Genomic DNA, 23360 nt, shown 5'->3' on the forward strand with positions numbered 1-23360 from the left:
ATATTTTTTTTAAGGTCGTTTAATGAGCTCTGCATGTCAGATCAGCTACGCTGGTCCAGCAATGACGGGCTGCTGCAGGCGCTGAGCCCCATCTTTCTTCCTGAGACAGTTTGCTCGTCTTTTCAAGATGGGGGAGTGGGGGGGGGGGGGGGGGGGCAGATTGAAGCTAATGCTCCAGATTGCTTTCGTATCCTTCCAGTAGTTGGCTTATTATCAGCTGATCTCTTATTTTTGTTAAGCCTATAAAAAGTTTTTCAACAGAAGATAAAGTTACTGTGGTCATAAGTAGCATTTGTTAGACAAACAGTCCAAAAACCCAAAGTTATATATATATATATATATATTCACGAGGGAGTGACCTCATGTCTGAAAATTCTTGACGGATGAGTTCTTCAGTGATCTAAATACTCATCAGTTAATGTTGTATTGATTAATTAACTGACTGTTTCGAAAATTACACTACTTCAGGGCATCTGGTGGCCTTGTGTGTTTTTAAATGTCTGCTGTGCTCCACGGGGAAGCTTCACCCTCCTGATATTTAACAGTCTCTTAATTACCGTTTATAATGCGTCGGGAGGTGTTTGGGTTTGTGTGGTGGCCCAGCCCTCTTGTTTCCCGTCTCCAGTTCGGCTGACGAGAAGAGAGGTTACGGTGACCCGTGCTCACTGATGGACGGCCAGCAGCGTAGACTAGAACACCGGTGACGTGTTGGCCGGTGCAGCTTAGAACAGACACGGAGCTACACGCAGCCGGTGTGTTTTTATTTATTTGTGAATGTTTTGTGACATCAAGCTGTTTTGACTTGACTATGACGACTTCAGGGGAACTTTGTGCCGAATGGAGGCCAGAGTGTGCCGCCAGATTAATAACGTATTCTGTGGTCAGGAGTTAGTTTTTGATTAAGTGATAAATTCAATTTAAATTATACTCGTAAAATAACTGCTGATAACATGCTCGTTAATTTGTATTCTATTTAATTGTCTCTTGAAACAGGTGAATAGTTTAATAAGATTGTAAATGGGCGTTCACAGTGCTCACCTGGCTGCTGTGCACCAATGGGAACAGCTTGAATTGAGTGGGAAAGTATTTGGCTCAACACGCAGCCTTGAATCGTCCCACGCTGTACTTTTGGTTCAGTACCCGGCACAGAGAGCTTTAGATTGTGATCCTGCTGACTAATGTCAAACAGTCCTGCCCATTAGTATAAACTAGTTGTGCCATACAATGGAATGCTGTGTTTGAAGCGTTAAGGCAAACTGCTTTTGTAGTGTTTGAGGTGGTAAATCACAGCGACTGCTCCCATCTCTACTATACATCCCCTTTTTCTGGCTTGTTGAATTATTCAGTTAAAAAGTTTCTCGTTCCCCTCGGTACGTTTGTTTCTGCCGGTGTCGGTGGCTGCATCTCTCAAAGTCCCAAAAATACCTCTAAATGGCTTCAAGGCTTCTTCCAGAAACGGCCCGATTGTAAAGTCTACTTTCTGGAAAGCATTAGCCGCGCTTAGCACCGGTGGCCCCCGCCACCACCCTCCTCCTCCTTCCATGGGAGAGAGAGAGAGGGGGGGGAACCAGCCTTATCACCATCGCTTCATGCAGTAGGTGTTAAAATGCTGTGAAACTTATCTCATCTGATAGGCGAGAGAATAAATCTGGCTGAGAATGAGACGGGACAGGAAAAAAAGGCTCAGTTGTGTAAACACCGTCGGCGACTCGGAGAGAGGCTGAGCGCTCACACAAAGGAGCCGTTCTGTTTGTTGCTGTGGCCTTTAGCACCAGCACTGCAGCTTTGGCTCTCAAACGTGACTTGATTTTTTTTTGACTGAATATCTGTATCTCCAGGCAGAGGCGGCGGCCCCGTAGGGTGGGGGATAAAGTCAAATTATCATGAAGACATGTCTGTGATTGACATGTTTCCCATTACTCAACACCAGACACCCACTGAACATTTAGAGAATAGCACACTAGGTAATACTTGTCTCATTTGTGGTCTGATAAACGGTAAATTATCAAATTCATTTCCCATATCACTTATTTTTAACAAGCTACTATAGCTGTCACACCTTGTGGTTTCCAGGTGCACGCAGCCGTCAAATTTTTTTTGTCATACGAAAGTGGGCGTGGCTTAATCTTGGTTGGGGGAAAACGACAGGCCTCCCTGTCAGGCCTGTGCCTGGAAGGCAGACGCATGCTCTGCTATTATCTCGTCACACACACACACACAAAAAGAGATTTGGGGAGGGAGACTGTCATTATCTGCAATTGAGCACACAAGGCAAGAAAGGGAAATCTTGTCAAGTGAGACGGAGACTAAGATTTATGGGTGTAAATACTATTAAAACCTTTTGCTCTTGTATTGTCCCAGCCTCCTCACACTAGCTTTCATAATAGCCATTCCTACTTTCTCTAAACATGCAGAATGACATGAATTAACAGCCCCTAAACCCAGAGAGGGTGAGGAATGTCTTGCATCAGGTGAAAGTGTCCCCAGTGTCTGGGAACAAGCAGCCATCTCTCGGCGGGCCTGTGAAACATTCCTGGGCCGTCTCTCACGTCTGGACGGAGGGACGGAGGGGCGGATCGCGGGCGGCCTCGGAGCTGTGGGCTCCCTTTGTCTCGTCTGGCCAGACCTCGCCACACACACAAAAAAAAAAAACACACAAGCGGCACTCTCACTGCGGCCTCCTCCTCTGCCAACGGCTCAGGCCGCGTGCCAGCCAGGCGGGGAGGTGTCTGACAGAGATGTCACTTGTTTATTGCGCGACGTCAATTAGATTCATACGGCGTGGGAAGCTCGATCTGAAAGGCAGATGCGTGTGTTATAGGTGAGCACACACACACACACACACATGACCTCCTTTCCTTGTCACTCGGTCCCCGGCGGCGGTAACGCTATATATCGCTGGACAAATCGCTCCGTAATAAGCCTCTGTACGAGTCGAGTGCCAGCTATTAAATACACCGTTGCGCCTAAAGTGAAAATTGACTGCAGCAGATGAATGGCCTGTGGGTTATGTTTTAGAAAGTGAGCCAGAGAGAGAGAGAGAGAGAGACGCGCTCTATCGATATAGTATTGATCCGGCCCTCCGTGAAGGCCGGCTGAATGGATGCACTGCTGTGTTTTCAGGCATACTTAATACGGGCCGTTTGTCAAGTGAGAGAAATAATTGTATTTGAACTACTGAATGACAAATACAATAAAGATATTTAGATATTTAGATCTTTTTAATTGTCCTCCCCCGTCTACTGTTTGGCAAATGAGCATTTGAACTCCTTTTTTAAATTGACATCTTCTTCTTCTTTTTCAGAAACCTTGGCCACAACAAGCTGACCTCCATCAACGCTGAAGCTTTTGACTCCCTTCCCAACTTGAGAGAGCTGTAAGTAGTCACACACACACTGCACACTTTCTAATGGACTTCCTAAAGTGTGTGTATGGCCCTGTTTTCCTCTGTTGTGAGCGTTTTAAGTGTTAAACTTATCATTTTTTTTTATCAATGACTTAATTCTGACTAACGTACGCGATTGCCGCTCTGCTTCCAAGTCGCGTCCTCGTATGTGTTTCTTTGAACTAAGTCCAATTGAGAATAAAGTGGTGGTTTTCTATATTAAGCCTCCGCTCCACCACCTGATACTGTGGCCAACGCTGGCCTTGTAAATATTTTATATGGTGAGGAGAGGGCCTGGCTCTGTGTCACTCAGCGCCAGTACAAAAGACACGTGCACATGAGCTAACCGGTGATACACACACTGGTGACATCTCTGGCAGGCCGACCCGGCCAGTCATACGCTCCCCCGACATCCGTTTTACTCCCGTGTTATTTTTGTTTTTTTAAAAGGTTGACTTGCTACTTGCTCTGCGGAGGACATGACACGCCGTGTTTTAAATCTTTTGATTTGTACGAGGTTTAATTGAACTTCGTGTGATGGACCACGTGGGATAGTACAGCCGATGACACAGCGGCATCTCAGCTAGCATGTAAAACGTTGTACAACTTCACAAACGTTGGGTTTAGCTTTAGCCTGACACACGCTCTGATTTTGTGTCTAAATTTCAGATTTAGAATAATAATTTATTTTAGTTTGGAAGTCTGTTATACCTGTGAAAATGCCTCTTAAGTCCTCATAACAACAAGTCATTCTTGTCTTTTTCTTCTCTAACCCACTACTATCTGTGTTTGTTTACTTTCAGGCGGCTGGACCACAATGAGCTGACCTCCATACCAGATTTAGGACAGGCCGCTTCCAAGATTGTCTCTCTCTACCTGTGAGTACTGACCCCCCCCCCCCCCCTTTGCTGCCGAACACGGTGCCAGAATTATCTGACTCCCCGTCACTGTATTCTGAGGTCAGTGGCCTCTTTGAAATGCTCCTGAAATAGTCTGCCTCCGTCTGTGGAGGATGCATATGCCTCTGCATCTCAGAAGTAATGCATTAATGTGAAAGAAACTCCATTACATTTAAATAATCCCCCCCCCCCCCTACACTTAAGCTCTGTCGGTGTAAATATGGAGCTCTGTCTTTAGCGTTTAGCGCGTGGTCAAGTAACCGACTAGTGCCGGCTCGTATATAGTTCCACCTCGGTTGTGAAACTGTGCCTGCGGGGACTGCCTGCACTGGCATCTCACTGGAGATTTACTGCCCTATTTGGGTAGGGCGTGTGTGCACTTGTGTGTGTGTGTGTGTGTGTGTGTGTGTCACAAACGTGAGCTCGGTAGCCAATCAACAGGCACACAAAACAAACAGTTCAATGAAAGGCTTTCTGAGGTTACACCAAAATACGCCTAAGATAAGAATCAAAAGGCTGAAGCTGATATGAAAGCTTACTACAATTATTGTAACAAGATAAATGGCAATGCCTCTTGGTTTCCGGTTCGACACACACACACACACACACACACACACACACACACACACACACAGCGTTGGCCTGTGTCATCTGTAGGGCGGACTGTTGTTTTCCTGCTTGCCGTAGTTTTCTCCCTTTTGTGTGAGCAGGGAACATTCTTACATCGCACTCAACCTGAAACGAGTTAAACCCCTCTAAGCTAGTCTAGTGCTAGCCGTTAGCTTAGCTTCCCTCTGCGCTCTATGCTCTCACACCTTGCTAGCCTGTCGGCCGACTGCCTGGTAGTGAAGTACGCAGCTGCCGGTTCCTGTAATTTTGGTCGTGGTCATATCATTTTTTTTTTGGTGGTGAGCTCTGTGGGAGTCACACCTTCGCCACTCCCTGTGTGTCATCTGCCTGCTTCTCAGAATTGATCCTGATGCACTCATGTGGTCAGACGATTACTGTAAGCTGTAGGGAATCTGAGGTTTGATTAGGCAACTGTGACATCTGTCTATTTCCGTACGTTTGGAGCTATTGTTATTAATGTGTTTTCTATCAGTCTGGATCTATAGAGTTTAGAACAAAACCGATCGGAGCAAGTTCACCTTTTACTTTCGCAAACTGTGCCGAGTCGCAGCCCCTCCGAATGATCGGGGGTGTCTTTTTTTGGCCTGACTTGAAGTCTGTTGCTAGGGGGGGGGGGGGGGGGGGGGGGCCTGTAGGCCTGGTGGGAGTGGAAGGCTGGAGGGAGGGTCGGATCTTTACAAAGCCACACAGCTGAAGCGAAGGCCCCCCGAAGCACTTGCAGCTGTCAGTCACATGGCTTACAGTAAAATGGGTGACAGTGAGAAGGGGAGGAAGGATGAGAAAATAGGGAGGGAGGGAGGGAGGGATGAGGGGGTGTGAATAGTGTCGGATCAGGGTGACATCACCGCATGTCGAAAGAGGTGTGGTTGAGGAGAAGTTGCGGAGTAGGCAGCAGGGTAGAGGCAAAGGAAAGGCCACCCAGCGCTCTACAGTGTGAGAGCGTCTGTGTGAGAGCCCTGGCAGAGGCAGCAGTACAGACGGCAGGGCAGTGTTCCTGTGCCATTGGTTGGGATCGTCTGGAATGTCGTCTGACTACACGTCAGTGTGAGACAGTGGTTTGCACGCACACACAAACACACACAAACACACACATACACACAAATACACACTAGCACACAAACACACACACACACACACACGCATAAGCAAATTGACTGAGAATCTGTCTTCGGCCCCTCATCCAATAGTAAACTCTCAACTGCCCATTATATGTGGTTGCTACTGTCTGACCTCCGAGTTTGCCAGTTGCTCAGGTTAGTGAATTGTTGTTGTAGAATTGCTCCCATTGAGTTGCTAATATAACCGGCAAGTTTCAATTCAGTTTGAATTGCTGCGGTGTCGGGCACACTTGGTACGAGGGAACTTGGGAACATTTACGGTACGTTTTTGGTTTTAATTGCTGCCCTTCATCCTCCGATGCCACACACTGGACTGAGTCAAGCAGCATGGCAAAAAATATATATATATTTATCAAATGTTTAGTCAGCAGAAACACAAAATCTGATTTATGTAAAGACATTTTAGACGTAGGCTGTTTTCATCGTGGATGTGATTTAAACACATCTTTGGTCATTGATGATGTTTTATGTTAATTCAGCAGCTATCGGATGACTTTTCCCAAGATAATCATCTGACTGTATTCTTATCCGCACACGGCTATTTGGAATCTGATCTGATTCAGAATCTTTGAAAGTTTGCACTTACAAGGAAGTTGATGTCCTACTCCTGTGGGAGCACAATGTACTGACTTATAAAGAAGTACAGTAGTATTACAATATGAAAGGAACGGGTGGACTAAGAAAAGATAAGTGAGTGGGCTCGAGGTTTTTTTCTTTTCTCTTTCTGTTCTTCATCTTCTGCTCGGTTGAGAGGTGACTTCTCTTTTGTCTCTTCTCTGCTTCCGGTAGCTTTCATCCCCTTCCTTTTCCTTTCACCGACGTGTCTGACAGTTCTTTTTTTTATCGCTGCCGCTCTCGATTCATCTCGATGCATTAGCCTGAACGTATGTTTGTAGTGCCGCAGTTCAAACGTTTCTCTGGTCCAATCATTATCAAGCAATTACAACGGATGCATTTTTATCGAGATCATTTTTTGAATTAAAATAAAAGTCACACCATCAAGTAGGAGCGCATCATGAACCAACCAAAGACTATATTCCAGGCTCCCACCGTCCCCACAATGCACTCGGCGAGCCCACGGGCATCCCGCAGACTCCCAGAATGCCACAGCAGGATGGCAAAAAAAAAGAAGAAGAAGAAGAAGAAGCGACAGAAAGTTTTAAAAACGCAGTGAAAAAGTGACAGCAGAGCAGCACAAACTTTCCCATTGTGCTCATGGCCTGCCCGCTCCACATCAAAGCGACCCTTTTTAAAACAGCTCGGGATAGAAATCATACGGCCCGCTGGAGGATCTGATTTTGAAATAACTCCTTTTGTCCCGACCCGCCAGCTTCAAACACACAAGGGACAGGCCAAAGAATCGCCTTCCCAAAGATGACACTGGAAACGGTAGAATGGGCTCGCCGGTGTAAACCGCTGATGCACTTTCCGTACATCAAAAGAAGTGTCAAAATGAGCCAGGCTCACCATAATCAGATGGCCAATGGGGCAGGGTAATGAGATTTGGAATTAAGTGGAATCAAGGTGAATAAGGCCGCCCGGACATCAAAGGGAACGAGAGCTCCTCCTTTATCATGAACGTCACCGGCCATATGACAATCAGTTTTTCTAAACGCCACTATTGTATGTGTGGACTTCAAACGCGTCGGGGCTTTATCTGTCTCTCACACGCAGCTGGGCTCTGACTACGGGAGAGGGGGGGAGGGAGGGAGGGAGGGGGAGAGGAAAGGGAATTCAGTTTGAGTGGTGGAAGGAGAACGAGTGAGAGAGGTCAACCTCTCCCACCAGTTTGAGACTGATCTGTTTTTCCCATCAAAAGGTCACCAGCTGTTGACCCCACCTCACCCCTTCATTCTCCCCCCCCTCCCTTTCTCCTCCCCCATTCTTTCCCTCCCTGCTTTGCTCTGGCTCACTGTAGCCACTGTCTGCTGCTCTGTCCCGTGTGTGTGTGTGTGTGTGTGTGTGTGTGTGTGTGTGTGTGTGTGTGTGTGTGTGTGTGTGTGTGTGTGTGTGTGTGTGTGTGTGTGTGTGTGTGTGTGTGTGTGTGTGTGTGTGTGTGTGTGTGTGTGTGTGTGTGTGTGTGTGTGTGTGTGTGTGTGTGTGTGTGTGTGTGTGTGTGTGTGCGCTCGCCCAGGCGTGCTTGCACGGCTCATCCTTAACCATTTCTGCCACTGTTTATTCAGGTGGGCCACTGTGGTGTGACCCCTCCTCCTCTTAGACACCAATAAATATCTGTGTGTGTGGCTAGAAATGAAGCAGGAAGGAGGGACTGACCTTGTTTTGACGAGTTTGACTCGTTTGTGGGACACCTGCTCTCTGTCGTGATCTTTCTGTCAAACACACTCGTACACACACACACCTTCCTAAAAAGTTAAGCAGCCATAATAACATGCTGTCATTGATCTTAAGATCTATGATTTAGTTGAAATTTCTACTTGTGTTTAAGGGGAGAAATGTCTGTTTGTGACTGGCGTGGTGCTGTGCCTGATGTGTCTCCTACCTGCATCTTGCCTTAATGGCTCGGTCGGCTCCATTTTGGAAAACGGGGGCTTGAACACGGGTCCTTTCTTTGGAAATAAAGAGAGAATAAAATGCTGCATTCAGAATTTGCTTGTAAAGGGAGACCTCGTGAACAGAACTCTGTGGTGATGTAGCTTTCAGTGGGATGGTTAAGAGAAGAACCCCCAGTGCATGACGCTGTGGCTGGTGTCCTCTGTGTGTGCTTTCTAAAGGGACTTTATTTTACCTCTGTCTTGTCTTTTCACTCAATCAATGGAAAGCTTTTTTTTTTTTGACCAGTCGGGTGAATGAAAGTGATACCAAATGAAATTCCCACCCCTAGTTAGCACCCAGGCATGTGTCGAATGTGTCACCCAGCAAAGGCTTTCATGTATGCTCGGATAACACCCGCCAGCATGCTCCTAACACGCTCACACATACGGACGAACACACGCATACCTACACACACACGTAGAGCCGTGTGTCTGCTTCACCTAATTCTATATCTACTGTATACATTTGTCTGTGTGTGTGTTTGCAGTAGAGCAGGGCTGTGATTGAGTTCCTTCCTTGAGCTCCTATGACACCTGATGTTTTGTGTCTTCCCAGAATCCTCTTCTCCTCCAAGTTGAAGGGTAATGACTCGGGTTGTGTCTTTTACTTTTTCTCCTCATCTTCTTTGTATGACAGGAGGCCAAAACCGAGCTGGGGCTTAATGTAACGCAGCCATCTCCCCATTCCATCACACACTGAAGTAGTCCGAAATCCTTCTTCAAGTGCCTCTGGTTGATCACCGAGGCCTCATCTATCTCACAGGTTTTGCGTATAAGCTCTGTGGAGAAGCACGGGTGTCCTTGGAATTGTTTAAAGAAGGCTTGGAAGCTCTCAAAGTACACATTTTGTGGCAGATGAAGACCACTTTGTTCTGTGTACTCGGCTCTCTTTGTGCCTGAGAGTGGGTTTAGAGAAGGCGGGGGGGGGGGGGGGGGATTTGGAGTGTCTTCTGTGAGTGATGACAAAAGGGAAACTGAAGTTGAGCAGGGTGATGTATTTCGAGATGGTGGATGCTTCGTGGGGTGGAGCTGCAGTAGTCAGCCACACCTAAATGCCTTTTTTAATGTGTTTTTTTTTCATTTTCCAGACATCATAATAGGATCCGCAGTATAGACGGCCGGCGGACCAGAGAGCTATCTTCGGTGGAAACCCTGGACCTGAGCAACAATGACCTCACTGAGCTCCGAGGGCACTGCTTTCCTGCAGGCCTCCAAATCAAAGACCTGTGAGTACAATCTCTGTATTTAACGGTGGCACATGACTCAGCTTTTTTCTTTTTTCTTTTTTGAAAAAAGTTCTGAAATAAATGTGCCGTTTCTGCATCCAGGTACCTGAGCAACAACAAGATCAGCGCGCTGGAGCTCGGAGCTCTGGACCATCTCGGTTCGACTCTGCAGCTCCTGAGACTGAGCCGAAACCGCATCAGCCAGATCCCCGTGAAAGCCTTCCAGCTCCCGAGGCTCACCCAGCTGTGAGTACCGCTTGGATTTCACCGTCAGGGTTGTGTTTTGATCTGTCGGAACAGTTAGACTTGCAAAAACAATAAGTTTCTGACATTTCGGCTTCGGCTGAAAACGAACGAGTCTCCCAGTTGAAGCCTTTTCAGACAGTGAGTTTAAATGAAGAGGAGTTTGTTTTGCGTGTTGATCGAGCCCTGCGTGTTTAACATCGGGAACGCCATTAGTGTGAGCTATACCTCAAGGGACGGATACGGTCTGACTCGGTAAACACCAAAGCCATATTACCGCTGATTTATTGCCTTCTTCCACATCCCCAAAGTGGTTCGTTTATTCCCCACACCGGGCTCCATTATCTTTCTGTCAAACCTCCCTCCAGCGTAACAGAGAGGTTTTAACCAATTTGTAGCTCGACGCCCCCATTCTGGAGAGGGGAGGGACTCTCGTAATGGGACTCTTCCCTCCCCCGCGGCTCCGGTAGTTTCCCCCAGGTGGTGCCTATTGTTGGAACAGGTAGCCCGAGTGACACTGTATCTACACATGCTAGTGGTGATGCGCATCAGACTCAAAAGAACTATGAGGATGTTTATCTTTGCCAACCTGAGGGCTTTTACAGCCTTCACACACACACACACACACACACACACAGACGCGTACCAACTGTACAGGTTCAGCGTGACACGAAGAGATGTCTCAGGTCTCGTATGCAAAATAAAAAAGACACCAGTGGTTAACATCTTATACCTTCTTGTCGTGTAACTTCATAGGGTCATAACTTAGCCCTTGTTTGTAAGTTAAAGGCTGGGGGTATACAGCGCTGGCCTCATGCCACAGCCGGAAAGGACACCGCTGAGGAAAGCCTGTTAAGCTGGGGGTTTGTTAACGACAAAATGCTCCAACTGAAGCGTGCAGGCTACAGGATCCTTTGGATTTGACTTCAGCGTGACGGACGCTAATGTAGAATGAGGGCAAAACATTGCGAAAGGGGAAGAAACATATGGTTTTCTTGCTTTGAAATGTGGGGAATATTTTGACAGAGCTTACAAAGTATGATTAAGTACTGATTTTTTCTTTTTTTTTTCTTGCCATGATCAGTTGCCACAATTGTTTTGTTTGTCTGTCCACCCATGCAGTGAGCTGAACAGGAACCGTATTCGTCAGGTGGAGGGTCTGACCTTTCAGGGTCTGTCCAGCCTGGAGGTGCTCAAGCTGCAAAGGAACAGCATCACCAAACTGACTGACGGGGCCTTCTGGGACCTGGCCAAGATGAAAGTCCTGTATGTAAAAAAACAACAACAACAAAGCAACCCTGAAACTATCAATAATACATTTACATAGCCAATTATTATATATTATGTGACTGATTTTGTACATAACATATAATATCTAACCAAATATCTGACACCTGCATATTTTGGTTGCACCACCTGATGACAACTGGCTAATCCTATTTGCACCAGTTACTGACTATAATTCAAATACTCACCCACCTAACCTTATAAGAACAACATATGTTAGTACTTACTGGAACATGCCCGGCATCACATCCATCACACATTTTCATACTGACCTGCAATTTATACGCATTACTTCAGTTACATGCAAAGTAAAACAGTAATGGTCACAAATTGCATTGCAATTTTTCAGAAATGCTGCTGCAAATTTACTCATTTCAATTACCACCAAACTCCTGACTTCCTGTTTGCCTGTAAGCCATTCTGTCACCATCCTACTAATGTATCCCGCTTCCTGATGATACTTATTTTGCTCATTGTTGTCTCTTGCAGTCACCTGGACTACAACAGCCTGTCAGAGGTGAACAGTGGCTCCCTGTACGGCCTGACCTCCCTCCAGCAGCTATTCCTCAGTAACAACTACATAGCCCGCATCTACCCTGACGGATGGAAGTTCTGCCAGAAGCTGAGGGAGCTGTGAGTACGAGCATTTAGTACCCGTGCACTAAAAACCCTCGTGCCATATGTCCTCTCGCTACGAAACCTTCAGTAGAGGTTAAAGTTTCTAAACCTGGAATGATGACTGCAGTCGTCGAGAGTTGGAGTCACAGAGCATAAGTTCAACATAGTTCAATTAAAATAAATAAATAAAAGATGTATATTTAAAACTCGGCACCAACTGCAGAGTTTGCTTTAAAATCTTTTCTGTCTGTCTCTGGGGATTTAAGTCCTATAGCCTGAGAATTCAACACTCCCCTCCCCCAACCGTATCACCCATCTACCTTCCCCCGGGGTTAAATGACATTGTGCTTTAACACTCAATACGCTACGCTATTCCCAGAATAAGCCTGTTTATCCTATAATTAGAGCTGGGATCAACAGCACTCAAGCCCTTCGACGAGAGTTGTTGTACTCGGTTCTGAACCCGCGGGGGGGGGGCGGGGTTTGTCAAACCGGCGTGTAATCCTCCACCGGTTGTCTTGTGGTAATTACACTGAAGGATCGCCTTCACGGCCTTTGTCTACCAAACGAGGAGTTATTATCGAGAGAGGCTTTTCTGTTCCGCTGACATGACCGCCGTATTGCTGCGCTAAAGTGCTTTGCTCAGCTGAGGCGTTGCTAACTGCGAGGTAGCCCGGGTTATCTGTGGCGCCTGTGTTTGTTTACATGTAACAGTCGCGTGGGATAAAGAGCTAGATGGCGTTCGTGTCAGTTTGCTCTGTGTATCTCAATGCCGTTTCCTGTGCACACGTCTGCGAAAGACAGATTGCTCCCAGCGCCATCTCCAAATCATCCTCCCTGGCGCTGCACCAGTCGGCGGTTATATGATTTTCTTTTTCTTTTCTTTTTTACGATCCACAGTTATGATAACCCCCACGGCCAATAGAGGAGAGTGACTCGTCTTTATGAGGAGCCTTGTTATTGCATTCCCAATGGGCCGGGCTGAGCTGGTCATCAGGGAGAATCTCTGCACACATGACCGCTCAAGCAAAGCTGAGGCCCGGCCACAGAGACAGACAGCGAGGGCCACAGCGAGGGCAATGAAAGGCACAATACTGCCTTTGACTACTGTCTGAAAAAGATACCCGTACAGGACTTATTGTCTTTTATAATCAGGGTTTATCAAGATTGCAACATTCTTACAAGACGTTTTGAGTCTTATTTGCCAAGTAAATCAACTTCATGTTATTTCTGAAACAAGTGAAGCTGCTCGAAAATCCACCGTTCACATCCGATTTCGATCATCGTGTCCGAAAAACTGGCTGTCGTACACATGAGTGACAGTATATTCCCCCGGGGTTTACCACACGCTCAAGTCGGCTTATAAATGGAGGTTTTGTAGACATGTAAAGTTTCAACCAAGAATGCCTTTTTCTTCCCTGTCAAACGGTTAAGACCTCAGTTGAGCTCTAAGGTCTGCTGAGCCCGTTCTCTGTTAACGTCTTGCGGTGGAAAAAAAAGGCACGATGGAAAAACACATCGCAGACTGGCAAATAGATTTCGAATCAGCCATGAAATTCAAGTATTATGATGTCGCGAGCTGCATCAGCGTTCTGCCAACCTGTCGTCTCCTTCTAGACCTCACACAGAACATTTCTCCCTCTCTCTTTTCTCTCCCGTCTCTCTGTCTGGCCTCTGTCGTCCTCCTCTGTCTGTCTCGCGCTCCGTCTCTCTCTCTCCAGGAATCTGTCGTACAACAACTTGACTCGTCTGGATGAAGGCAGTCTGGCTGTGCTGGGGGAACTCCACTCTCTCCGTCTGGGCCACAACTCCATCAGCCACATCACCGAGGGAGCCTTCAGAGGCCTGAAGGCCATACGCGTCCTGTAAGTACACACCCACCCACCCCAAACCCCCATTACCAAGCCCCCCCAACAACACCCTCATTACGGTTTGGCCCCTGCTGACGATAAGGCTAAGATGTGCCACTTGGGAGCTGTGAAAGCTGAGATGTTTAATATGGGTTTCGCCCGTGTGATATTTGATATTTAGGCTTACGTAATCCCTTCATTTGACTCCAGAAAGGAGGAGTTGTTTACTTTTCAGGACTGGTTTTGATCTCATTTGCATTCATGAGCTTTTTTTTTTTTACATTTCCATTTAGGCGTTCATGCGTCACTTTTTTCGGGGGGGGGGTTTCTGTGGCAACTCCTTATTTTCCTTGTGTCTTTTGCCACTTTGTTCCTTTTGTGTGGTTTTGTTTTGGGCCTTTTGAACACTGGCTCCCAACTAAACTCGGATCTAAAAGTGTTCTGTGTCCCTCGCCTCCCTCGAGACCCTCCCCCGCTTTCAGAAGCCACGACTAAAGACAAGAGGTCTCCTTTCCCGCCGATCCACCTTTTGCACAAAAAGCCCAAACAGGCCTTAATGAAAGAAAACGAAGGAATGAAAAAGGGAGAAAGTCAGGGGATAAATCCAGGAGAAAGACCTGGGGGTCTTGGTTCCGCACCAAGGTCCTCTTGGCTGTCCCTCTTCCCAGTGAGAGAGCCAGAGAAGGGGAGATGTGCCAGAGCTCGCTAGAGAAGCTCTCTCCCTCAACAGGGGTGATGAGCCAAGGCACATAAGGCCTCTCTCTGCTGGCACACTGGGTGCTGGATAACTAGCTACAGAGGGAAATAGAGGGAGGGATAGGGAGCTGAGCTTGTGACGGCCATATCTCAGGCCCTTTCTCATGTTTTCCTTTCTTCTGTCATTAATGGCTCACTTTTGTTTCTTTTGGCTTTACCATGTTTAAGCACACTTAGTTGCCCATTTCTTCCCAAGTGTATTCTGTCATCTCCTCAGGCTAGCCCCCCCCCCCCCCCCCCCAATGCACACACTATCTCTGTCTTGATTTTGGCACGATCTCTTCTTTCCCCTTGTATCAGTCCTGCGCTCGGTGTCTTTGAGGCGAGCCTAATCTAATCAGCGGAGGGGAGGCGGCCGGGCCCTGAAAAGGAGCCGGGGGAGATTTAATTGGGCCCGCGCTGCTGGTCGTGCTGGCATGTGGCCGGAGCCCGCATCGGGGTGTGAAAGCTCCAAACAAGCCAGCCTGCCCTCTAATTCGGCCACAGGGGTCGTTGGCTCATCCCCCCCCCCCCCCCCCCCTCCCCCTTCTCCATGCCTACGGCCTCCCTGCTCCACGGCCCCCACCGCTGGCCTTGCTTTAACAAGGCAACGGCCATTCACGTCCAGCCAGCCAGAAAGAGTAGGAAATTGGCAGCCCCTTGTCCAGGCCGACTAAGACAGAGGCCAATGGGGACTGAAAAGAACCAGAGGGGGATGAGGGACGCTTGGAAGGCAAAGAGGGGAGGAGGAGGGGCGGAGGGTGCTATTGTGGAGATGTTGCGAGGGTGTGGCTGACCATCAACCTCAAAGGCCTTTCTCAAGTTTGAAAGAAAGTCTTTTAACGGCTCATATCTTTTTTCTTTTGGTGGCTCCTCTGCAGCTATGACTTCACCTACAGAGATAGCTCTTTAGGCCTTTAGCGAGGGGAAGCGGTGTGCATTCAACAAGTGTTTGGAAACCCCCAAACGCTCTAATAGAAGCCCCTTTTTTTAGTTTTCTTTGTTTTCATTGAATCCATTTGGTCTTTGCCCGGCGATGGCTGCTAACCTTATTAAGACTCTTGGCTTTAGTTTTGGCCGTGCCGTACCTGCCACCGTCGGACGAATGGACCCAACTGTTTGGCCTCTCATGAGGCGTTGGGCTGCCGCCAATCTCTCCATGCCGTCATGAATTATACATGTGTTTCCCAGTGATGATCTCTGCTTTGACACACCAACACACATGTACTTGCACGCACACACTCCTTCTCCACCCCTCTAAGGAAAGAATGCGCTTGGTTGGCAGAGCAGAGCGGCAGAGGGGCTCTTAAGGCCAGGTGCAAAGGGGGGGAGGATGATGTGGGGAGGGAGTGTGGGCGAAAGGGGTAACCCGTGACTTCCAGACCAGCCTCTGCCAGGGCTGTGAAACGCTCCAGCGCTGCCAGACCCTGTCCCCTGTTCTCCCCGTTCCCTCCCTCCTTGCATCTTTCTTATCCCCCCTTCTTTTCTCTCACTCTCCACAGGGAGCTGGACCATAATGACATCTCGGGCACAATAGAGGACACCAACGGGGCCTTCTCTGGATTGGACAGCCTCAACAAGCTGTGAGTGTCTCCTCTAGTTCTTTCTTTTAGTTCCCTCCGCCTCTCCTTTTCATCCCTCTGTCCCGCTCTTCCACTGAGTCAGGGATCCTCTCTGCTGTTCTTCAAAAACAGAAACAGAAGGGAGCTTTTTCTTAGTTTGCATCCAAAAGTTTCCCTCCAAATCCCGACTCACCCTCCATTGCCAGCTAAGTTCAGCTGAGTTCAGTTTAAGGCTGCAGAGTTTGAGTTATCTGTCCCCTTTGGACCCCCACACTTCATTTAGTAGGGAAGTATGCGCACTGACCAAAGACATATAGGGCCCCTCTTCCCTCTTTTACAAGGCGTGTTCATAAAACATCGAAGGCAATATTGTACTATTGTACTCCTGTCATCCTGTGGAAGCTTAGGCCAGTTCAATCTGGCTTTCATCTCACCATTTCATTGTTTCACTGTAGCTTCGTGGCCAAACTGGAGTCTCTTTGCTGTTAATGGTTCAAGAAGAAGACGGAGTGACTCATTTCTTTTCACAATTACTCAGCAATGTTTTCCTTAAAGGCAGCTAGTAAAAAAAGTTCAATATCGAGAGTTGGCAACTTGAGAAATGACTACGGACGAGGAATTTCTGGCACTGATGGGCAATCATCAACATGAAAAGATGATGTCCAGCCAAGATGGTTCCCAGTGTGAGCACCGCTGAAAAGAGAAGGAACGGGAGAAAGGGCTTTTCTTCGAGCTGGCAGGGGTTCGCTCCCCAATAGGCTTACTTTCTATTTCTCCTCCAAGCCTCTGCTCCTCTCGTCCCCTCTTTCCCAGTCCCTGTTGTTTGGAACTGAGAGAGGGTAAAATCGAGGGCTGCATTCAGTCATCAACATCAAACGCCGCGTACGCCCCGCCCTCTGACCCTGCCCCCTTTTGTCACGGCGTTGGCGGAAGCGGCCCGCCGCAATCCCGACGATGGCAGAGAGGGCCATGGGAAAGAGAGATGCAGGAAAGAGAAGGAAAGGCGTGAAACATCAAAGTGTCCACCACACACACTGGGTTTTCCTAAAGCAGCTTGTGAATGCCACCACATGGGAGGGAAGTGGGTCTTACAGATCTAAGCCAAATAAAATGATGAGTAGATCTTCCATTTTATTCCGATTTTCATATTCTTTGATAGCCTAACATAAATTCTGGCAAAGTAGGGTTCTTGTCTTCCCTGGGACAAGACAGCCGTTTGTTTGTGTGTACATGTGGTTGGGCTCTAACACCGGGGTCTTCATTGTGAACCGGCCAGCCGTGTCTCCTCTTCCTGTGAAGTGAGGGCGACAACAGGAGAAGAACAAGTGAGGGATAGTAGTGTGTGTGTGGGGGGGGGATTAGGACCAGAAATCAGAGGGAGCAGCAACTGACGTCTTGGCTCAAAACCAGACTCGACAGGCACGGACGCATACACTCACATGGTGGCACGTATGTGGACGCACAAGCTCTGTGAAACACGCAGCCCCGCCCGCTCATTGCTGTTTAATTCTAATAAAGATAAAAGTGGTCTTTGAAGAGCAGCGCAGAGTCCCCCGACCCCCCCCCAACCCCGTCCAATCTCCCCCCACCCTTCCTCCTGGCTAATCTCCACACAGTTCGGATTTCCAATATCTCAATCCCCCCCCCCCCCACTCTTATCAGATTCAGCCTTGCTAATTGTGCTTCTCTCCCTCTTCTCTTTTCACCTTCCCTCTTCTCACCCCCTTCCTCCCCTCTCTCTCTCTCTCTCTCTCTCTCTCTCTCTCTTCATCTATCGACACCCTTCATGTTTGGAAACGGCAGAACTCTGTTTGGAAACAAGATCAAGTCGGTGGCCAAGAAAGCCTTCTCTGGCCTGGAAACCCTGGAACACCTGTGAGTATCCCACAATGCTTGGCTGCCCCTCCTCCCCGCCGGAGTGAGAGTGAGGAAGAGAGGGTGGAGTGTAGGGTGGTTGGGGGGAGGGATTGCCAAAAGTTGCTGGCAGAAAGCAGACTGCTAGCAATTTAATAGCGTCTTTGTAAAAGGAGAAGACAGAGGCTTTTTGCGAGCGCCCAGCTGCTTCTTTCTCGTTAGCCTAGCTCGAGCTCAACTTTGGCCTTTTTTTTTTCTCTTCCTGCCTCTGCGCAGGAACAAAGTTATTGAGCATATGGCGAGCTCCGCAGAAGAAATGGAATTCCGATAAGCTCTTTCACAGGCCTTCTTCGAACGAGGGCAGGGAGGGATGGAAAAGCTGGCATGTAGCACACTCAGACAGGCAGGCCTGGATATTTCCACCTCGGTTGAAAGTCAGATCCTCGCTAATGAAACCCCGTGTGTGGCTGGAATGTGTATACAGTTAACATGTGCGATGTCCCAACAGGGTCCTGGGAGAGAATGCCATTCGTTCCATCCAGTCTGATGCCTTCAGCAAAATGAAGAACCTCAAAACCCTGTGAGTACTGTTGATGCGTTCGCACAAATACACATCATTCATGTGCACGACTCAGGCCAGCGGCCTCAAACGGGATTGAAACCTCAGCGCTTTTGGCATCCTTTCACACAGTATCAGAAACACATATTCAGTTACAGGGTGCAATGGACGTGATATATACCACATGTACTTACTCCTCCCTTCTACAGTGACATTCAGAGCGACAGCTTCCTGTGTGACTGCCAGCTGCAATGGCTGCCCGACTGGTTGGCGACGCGTGGTCTGCAGGCCGGGGTCAATGCCACCTGTGCCCACCCGGAGAGCCTTAAGGGCACGAGCATCTTCCAGGCTCCGTCCAACAGCTTTGTGTGTGGTGAGTTATGCGTGTGTTTAATCTTTGTTGATGTGGGCGGGGGTGTTGTTCACGAGGGAACGTTCAACTCACTTTGTCGTTCAACTCACTTTGTCGTTCAACTCACTTTGTCTTTTTCCTTTTTATCTCGTCCTTCCAATAACTGTCCTCACTCTGGGACTCCTTGTCCTCCTTCTCACGTGCTGTCTTTTGCCTCTTCTCAGACGATCTCCCGAAGCCCCAGATCACCGTGCAGCCGGAAACGTCTGTGACGGTCCTCGGCAGCGACGTGCGTCTCACCTGTACGGCCGCGAGCAGCAGCAGCTCCCCGATGAGCTTTGCGTGGCGCAAGGACCAGGAGCTGCTTCGCCACGCGGAGACGGAGAACTATGCCCACGTGCGCGCTCACGACCAGGGCGCCACGTCCGACGTGCCGGGCGCAGCTGGAGGCGTGATGGAGTACACCACCATCCTGCACCTGCGGCACGTCACCTTCGCCCACGAGGGCCGATACCAGTGCATCATCACCAACCACTTCGGCTCCACCTACTCCAGCAAGGCCCGCCTCATCGTCAACGGTAGGTTTTCTTTCTTTTTTAAAGGACATTGTGTAAAAGGACTAGAGCCTCTTTGTTAAGATGGACTATATTATTATCATGGAGGAGGAGAACTGCTTTCATTCTGGTTGTAAAAGGTAAGATGGCAGTGAAGATGTGGGAGGAACATGGAGGAATATAAGTGGTCCAGTGTCAAGCTAAGAGAAGATAAACAGAGACAAAACACTCCAATATCTGCTGATATGTGTGCGATTACATAATGTCCAACAGATACGATGCCTGTTTATGTTCCTCATGAGTTTCAATTGTCCCGTTTGACAGTGGAGCGATTGAGATTAGTGGCCATGCTGAGTTCTTCTCTTTCACTTGAATAAAGTCTTCACTCTCACTCGCCAGGCCTCCATCTCTCCTAGGATGGTATTCGGAACAAATTGATTTATCTGCATGTCAGCGCTAACAGGGGCCATCTCCTCTGCGCTCTGTCACTCGGCTTTTTCGGCGAGTGGAGAGTATTAATCTTGGGTTTTGGTTGCCTGCCCGAGTCTGCATCAGACCTGTAGCTGCTTCTTGTCTTTGTGGCGTAATGTAAGAGTTACCTATAGAGGTTTCAATCATGGGCACTTGCCCAGAAGTTCACTGGTTTGGATGCCAGCACCAGCTGTGAAAAGCGCGGGTCGCGAAACTGAGCGCTCTGCGCTCTGTAATCCCGAACCACTGCCGTCAACGCTCTTAACCCGAAACCGCACGGACGATACTGACGCAAGCGGTGTCTCTCCTCTGTCCACAGTTCTCCCATCCTTCGTGAAGACTCCCCGGGACAGCACCATCCGGACGGGCCACACAGCGAGGCTGGAGTGTGCCGCGGAGGGCCACCCGGCGCCGCAGATCGCCTGGCAGAAGGACGGCGGCACGGACTTCCCCGCCGCCCGGGAGCGCCGGATGCACGTCATGCCCGACGACGACGTGTTCTTCATCATGGACGTCAAGCCGGAGGACATGGGCGTGTACAGCTGCACCGCCAAAAACACGGCGGGCACCGTGTCCGCCAACGCCAGCCTCACCGTGCTGGGTAAGGCGCCTCCAGCTAATATCGGCACATTATTTGACTTTTGGCTACAGTTTTCCCGCACTTAGTAAAAAGCTTGGCGCTCAGTTGGGAGTTGGTCAGTCAGAGGGCGCAGAATGAGAGGCTTTTTCTTTTTCTTTTCTCGGCAGCTGTGGCCTTGCTGCAGGTCAATGGCCAAAGGTCACAGTTGGGGGGTCAAAGGGGGGATGGTGGGGGAAGCAAAAGCGGGGACTCACAGAGGGGTGTTTGTTAGGCATTCCCACCCACCCTCCCACCTTCTCCTCTCTCGGTGGGAGAGACAGTCATGGCTGCTTCACTGCAGGCCTCAGTGCTCCCAGTTTATTGGCTGTTTTACACCGTTAAATCAAACAAAACAGAGCTGCTCTCCTATAACCATCTCAGGACATAGATCATCTTTGTCCTTTGTCTTTGAGCGGAGCAAAGCAGTCCCTTGTTAAACAGAGCTTAAGAAACAAAGATGGGGGGTTTCTTTGCGAACACATAATATTCACAAGCCTTAAACTTCCCTGAAAGAGCTCAGAAGCAACTGTTTCTATTTTTAATGTGGTCCGACTGGTAGCGGCGGTATTTTAGGGGAGACATTTGCATATTGTGCAGCTTGAGAGAGACTTGGGAGCTTAAACCGCTGTGAAGTCTGAGCGCTAATCCACCCGACAATGTAAAATATTGAAGCAAGCGACCATGCCTCTGGACTGAAGTGGTGATGTTTGGGTTTGAGGAAGGAGAGGGGGACGGGGGGATGACTGCAGTCGAGGGGCCCCTGTCTGGAAAAGAGTGGCGGGGGAGAAAAATGGGAGCCAAAGAAGAACTGGAATGGTGGAGTCAGTTTGTGGGGGGAAGGTAAATGGGATTTAGAGAAAAGAAAGGGGGGAGGCGTAGTAGAGAGGGGGGGGATTGATGGAGAGGTAGAAAGTATTGATAGAAGAGAGAGGGGCGACTGAAGTGGGTTAAGTGAGATCTCTTAATCTGTGTATGTCCCACTGTGAGGGGAAGTGCTCAGTCTGAGAGGAGAGGCCTACCTTCACACACACACACACACACACACACACACACACACACACACACACACACACACACTCGGTTCAATGTGCTCCATTCAGCAGAATGTGAGGTTTCCAGGGAAACACTGAAAACATTGTTCTGAGGAGGATCCTGTCCCGAGAGAAGTCTTGTTTGTGTGCTGTAATTAAAACGTATGACCAAGTGAAGTGATTCCAGAATCTGTCAGCAATACAGATATGACCTGAGATGTATAAATAGGATTGTTAGATGAGACCGTCATTATGAGATAAGCTTTCAGTGGTCGGAATATCAAAGTCAGAGCATCACACTTTGTGCTCGGCCTATCAAGCTGACTCACCTCGCAGTAATCAATACCGTGAACAGGCGGAAACCCGAGAACGGACACCGAAAACTGCGAGAGAATAACAATAGAAAAATAGGAATGGCGTACCTCAGGAATCCTAACCGCTCCTCTCCTTACACAGAAACGCCACACCTGGCCCAGGACCTGGAGGACCGCAGCGTGGTGGTCGGCGACACGGTGGCCCTGCAGTGCAAGGCCCTGGGCAGCCCGCCGCCCCGCATCACCTGGCTGCGCAACGACCAGCCGCTGCGCCCCTCCGACAGACACCACTTCACGCCGGGGAACCAGCTGCTCGTCATCGGCTCCGCCTCGCTGGAGGACGCCGGCCGCTACACCTGCCTCATGTCCAACACCCTGGGCACGGAGCGCGCTCACAGCCAGCTGGTGGTGAACCAGCGCCGCGGCCCCTGCCAACCGGCGGCGGGGCCCAGCTCGGTCACCATAGGGATCGTGGTCATCACCGTTGTGACGAGCATCGTGGTGACGTCGCTGGTGTGGGTTTGCATCATCTACCAGACCAGGAAGAAGAGCGAGGAGTGCAGCGTCACCAACACAGGTGAGCTGGGATCTATGCTGCCCCTTTATCACGGGTAGAAATAGCAAACTAGGAGGATCTATCTAAGAGAAAACATATATATATTGACTAATTGCGTCACGGTATCCACAGCCCTGGTTGTAATGTCTTGTGTTGGGCTCTCTCATTTCTTCCAGATGAGACGACAGTTCCTCCAGACGTACCCAGCTACCTCTCCTCCCAGGGCACGCTGTCCGAGCGGCAGGATGTGTGCATCCGAGTGGAGGCCGGCGGTGGACCTCAGCCCAACGGACACATTGTGGACCCCACAGGTACCCGACAGCTCAGTCTCTGCCCCCCGAGTCGGCGTGTTGCGTAACGATGAAAGGAGCACCGCCTTCCGTTGAAGGCCTGCTCGGCATCAGAAATAATTACCGCAGACACCCCGTAACCGCAGTGTCGACATCCAGTTGTTGATTTTTCTGTTTCCACAGTCATTTATTTTCCCTCCCCCCCCCGCCTGCCTGCAGGTTTCGACGGCGCAGTAGCGTGCACAGATTGCATGGAGAGCGGCAGCAGCTACTCCAAAGATTCCGACTACCTGACGCACGGGTTCGGCCCTCCCGGAGGCTCGGAGTACCAACAGTACTCCGTCCCCCCGCCTTACTCCCACTGTTATCCAGGGGAGCTGCACGACGCAGGGCCACACTCGAGCCCGCTCTGCAACGGGACACCCAACGGGATCCGGAAGGACATTCAAGGATCCACGTTTCCAAAAAACCACAATACGTTACAGCTGAACCAACAGGATAAAAAAGGTAAGGGGATCAGAGTGCAGCGAGTTTAGAAGAGTAGCTCGCAGGACCTGCACTACGACTGCCAACAGACTTCTCCCAAAGACAAAAACACTCGTCCAGGAGGCTTTTTAAAGTTGCTTTTCTAAGAATATATTTCATGTTATGAAAT

The 23360-nt window shown here is 49.1% G+C and overlaps 1 protein-coding gene across 1 annotated transcript in view; it reads left to right on the forward strand.

The window, feature by feature from the left end:
• The window catches only part of lrig1 (leucine-rich repeats and immunoglobulin-like domains 1), a 33279-nt gene that overhangs the window by 7626 nt on the left and 2293 nt on the right, over window positions 1-23360 (forward strand). The window contains exons 2-17 of the mRNA XM_076095761.1: window positions 3305-3376; window positions 4189-4263; window positions 9673-9810; window positions 9913-10056; window positions 11176-11319; window positions 11830-11973; window positions 13680-13823; window positions 16046-16126; window positions 17909-17980; window positions 18468-18539; window positions 18728-18891; window positions 19095-19448; window positions 20215-20496; window positions 22002-22436; window positions 22592-22726; window positions 22925-23212. Of these exons, the coding sequence (XP_075951876.1) occupies window positions 3305-3376; window positions 4189-4263; window positions 9673-9810; window positions 9913-10056; window positions 11176-11319; window positions 11830-11973; window positions 13680-13823; window positions 16046-16126; window positions 17909-17980; window positions 18468-18539; window positions 18728-18891; window positions 19095-19448; window positions 20215-20496; window positions 22002-22436; window positions 22592-22726; window positions 22925-23212 (2744 nt within the window). The remainder of the gene's footprint in view (window positions 1-3304; window positions 3377-4188; window positions 4264-9672; window positions 9811-9912; window positions 10057-11175; window positions 11320-11829; window positions 11974-13679; window positions 13824-16045; window positions 16127-17908; window positions 17981-18467; window positions 18540-18727; window positions 18892-19094; window positions 19449-20214; window positions 20497-22001; window positions 22437-22591; window positions 22727-22924; window positions 23213-23360) is intronic.

The sequence above is a fragment of the Anarhichas minor genome, unplaced genomic scaffold (assembly GCF_050575085.1).
Source record: "Anarhichas minor isolate MPS153535 unplaced genomic scaffold, ASM5057508v1 ptg000021l, whole genome shotgun sequence".
Taxonomy (NCBI): domain Eukaryota; kingdom Metazoa; phylum Chordata; class Actinopteri; order Perciformes; family Anarhichadidae; genus Anarhichas; species Anarhichas minor.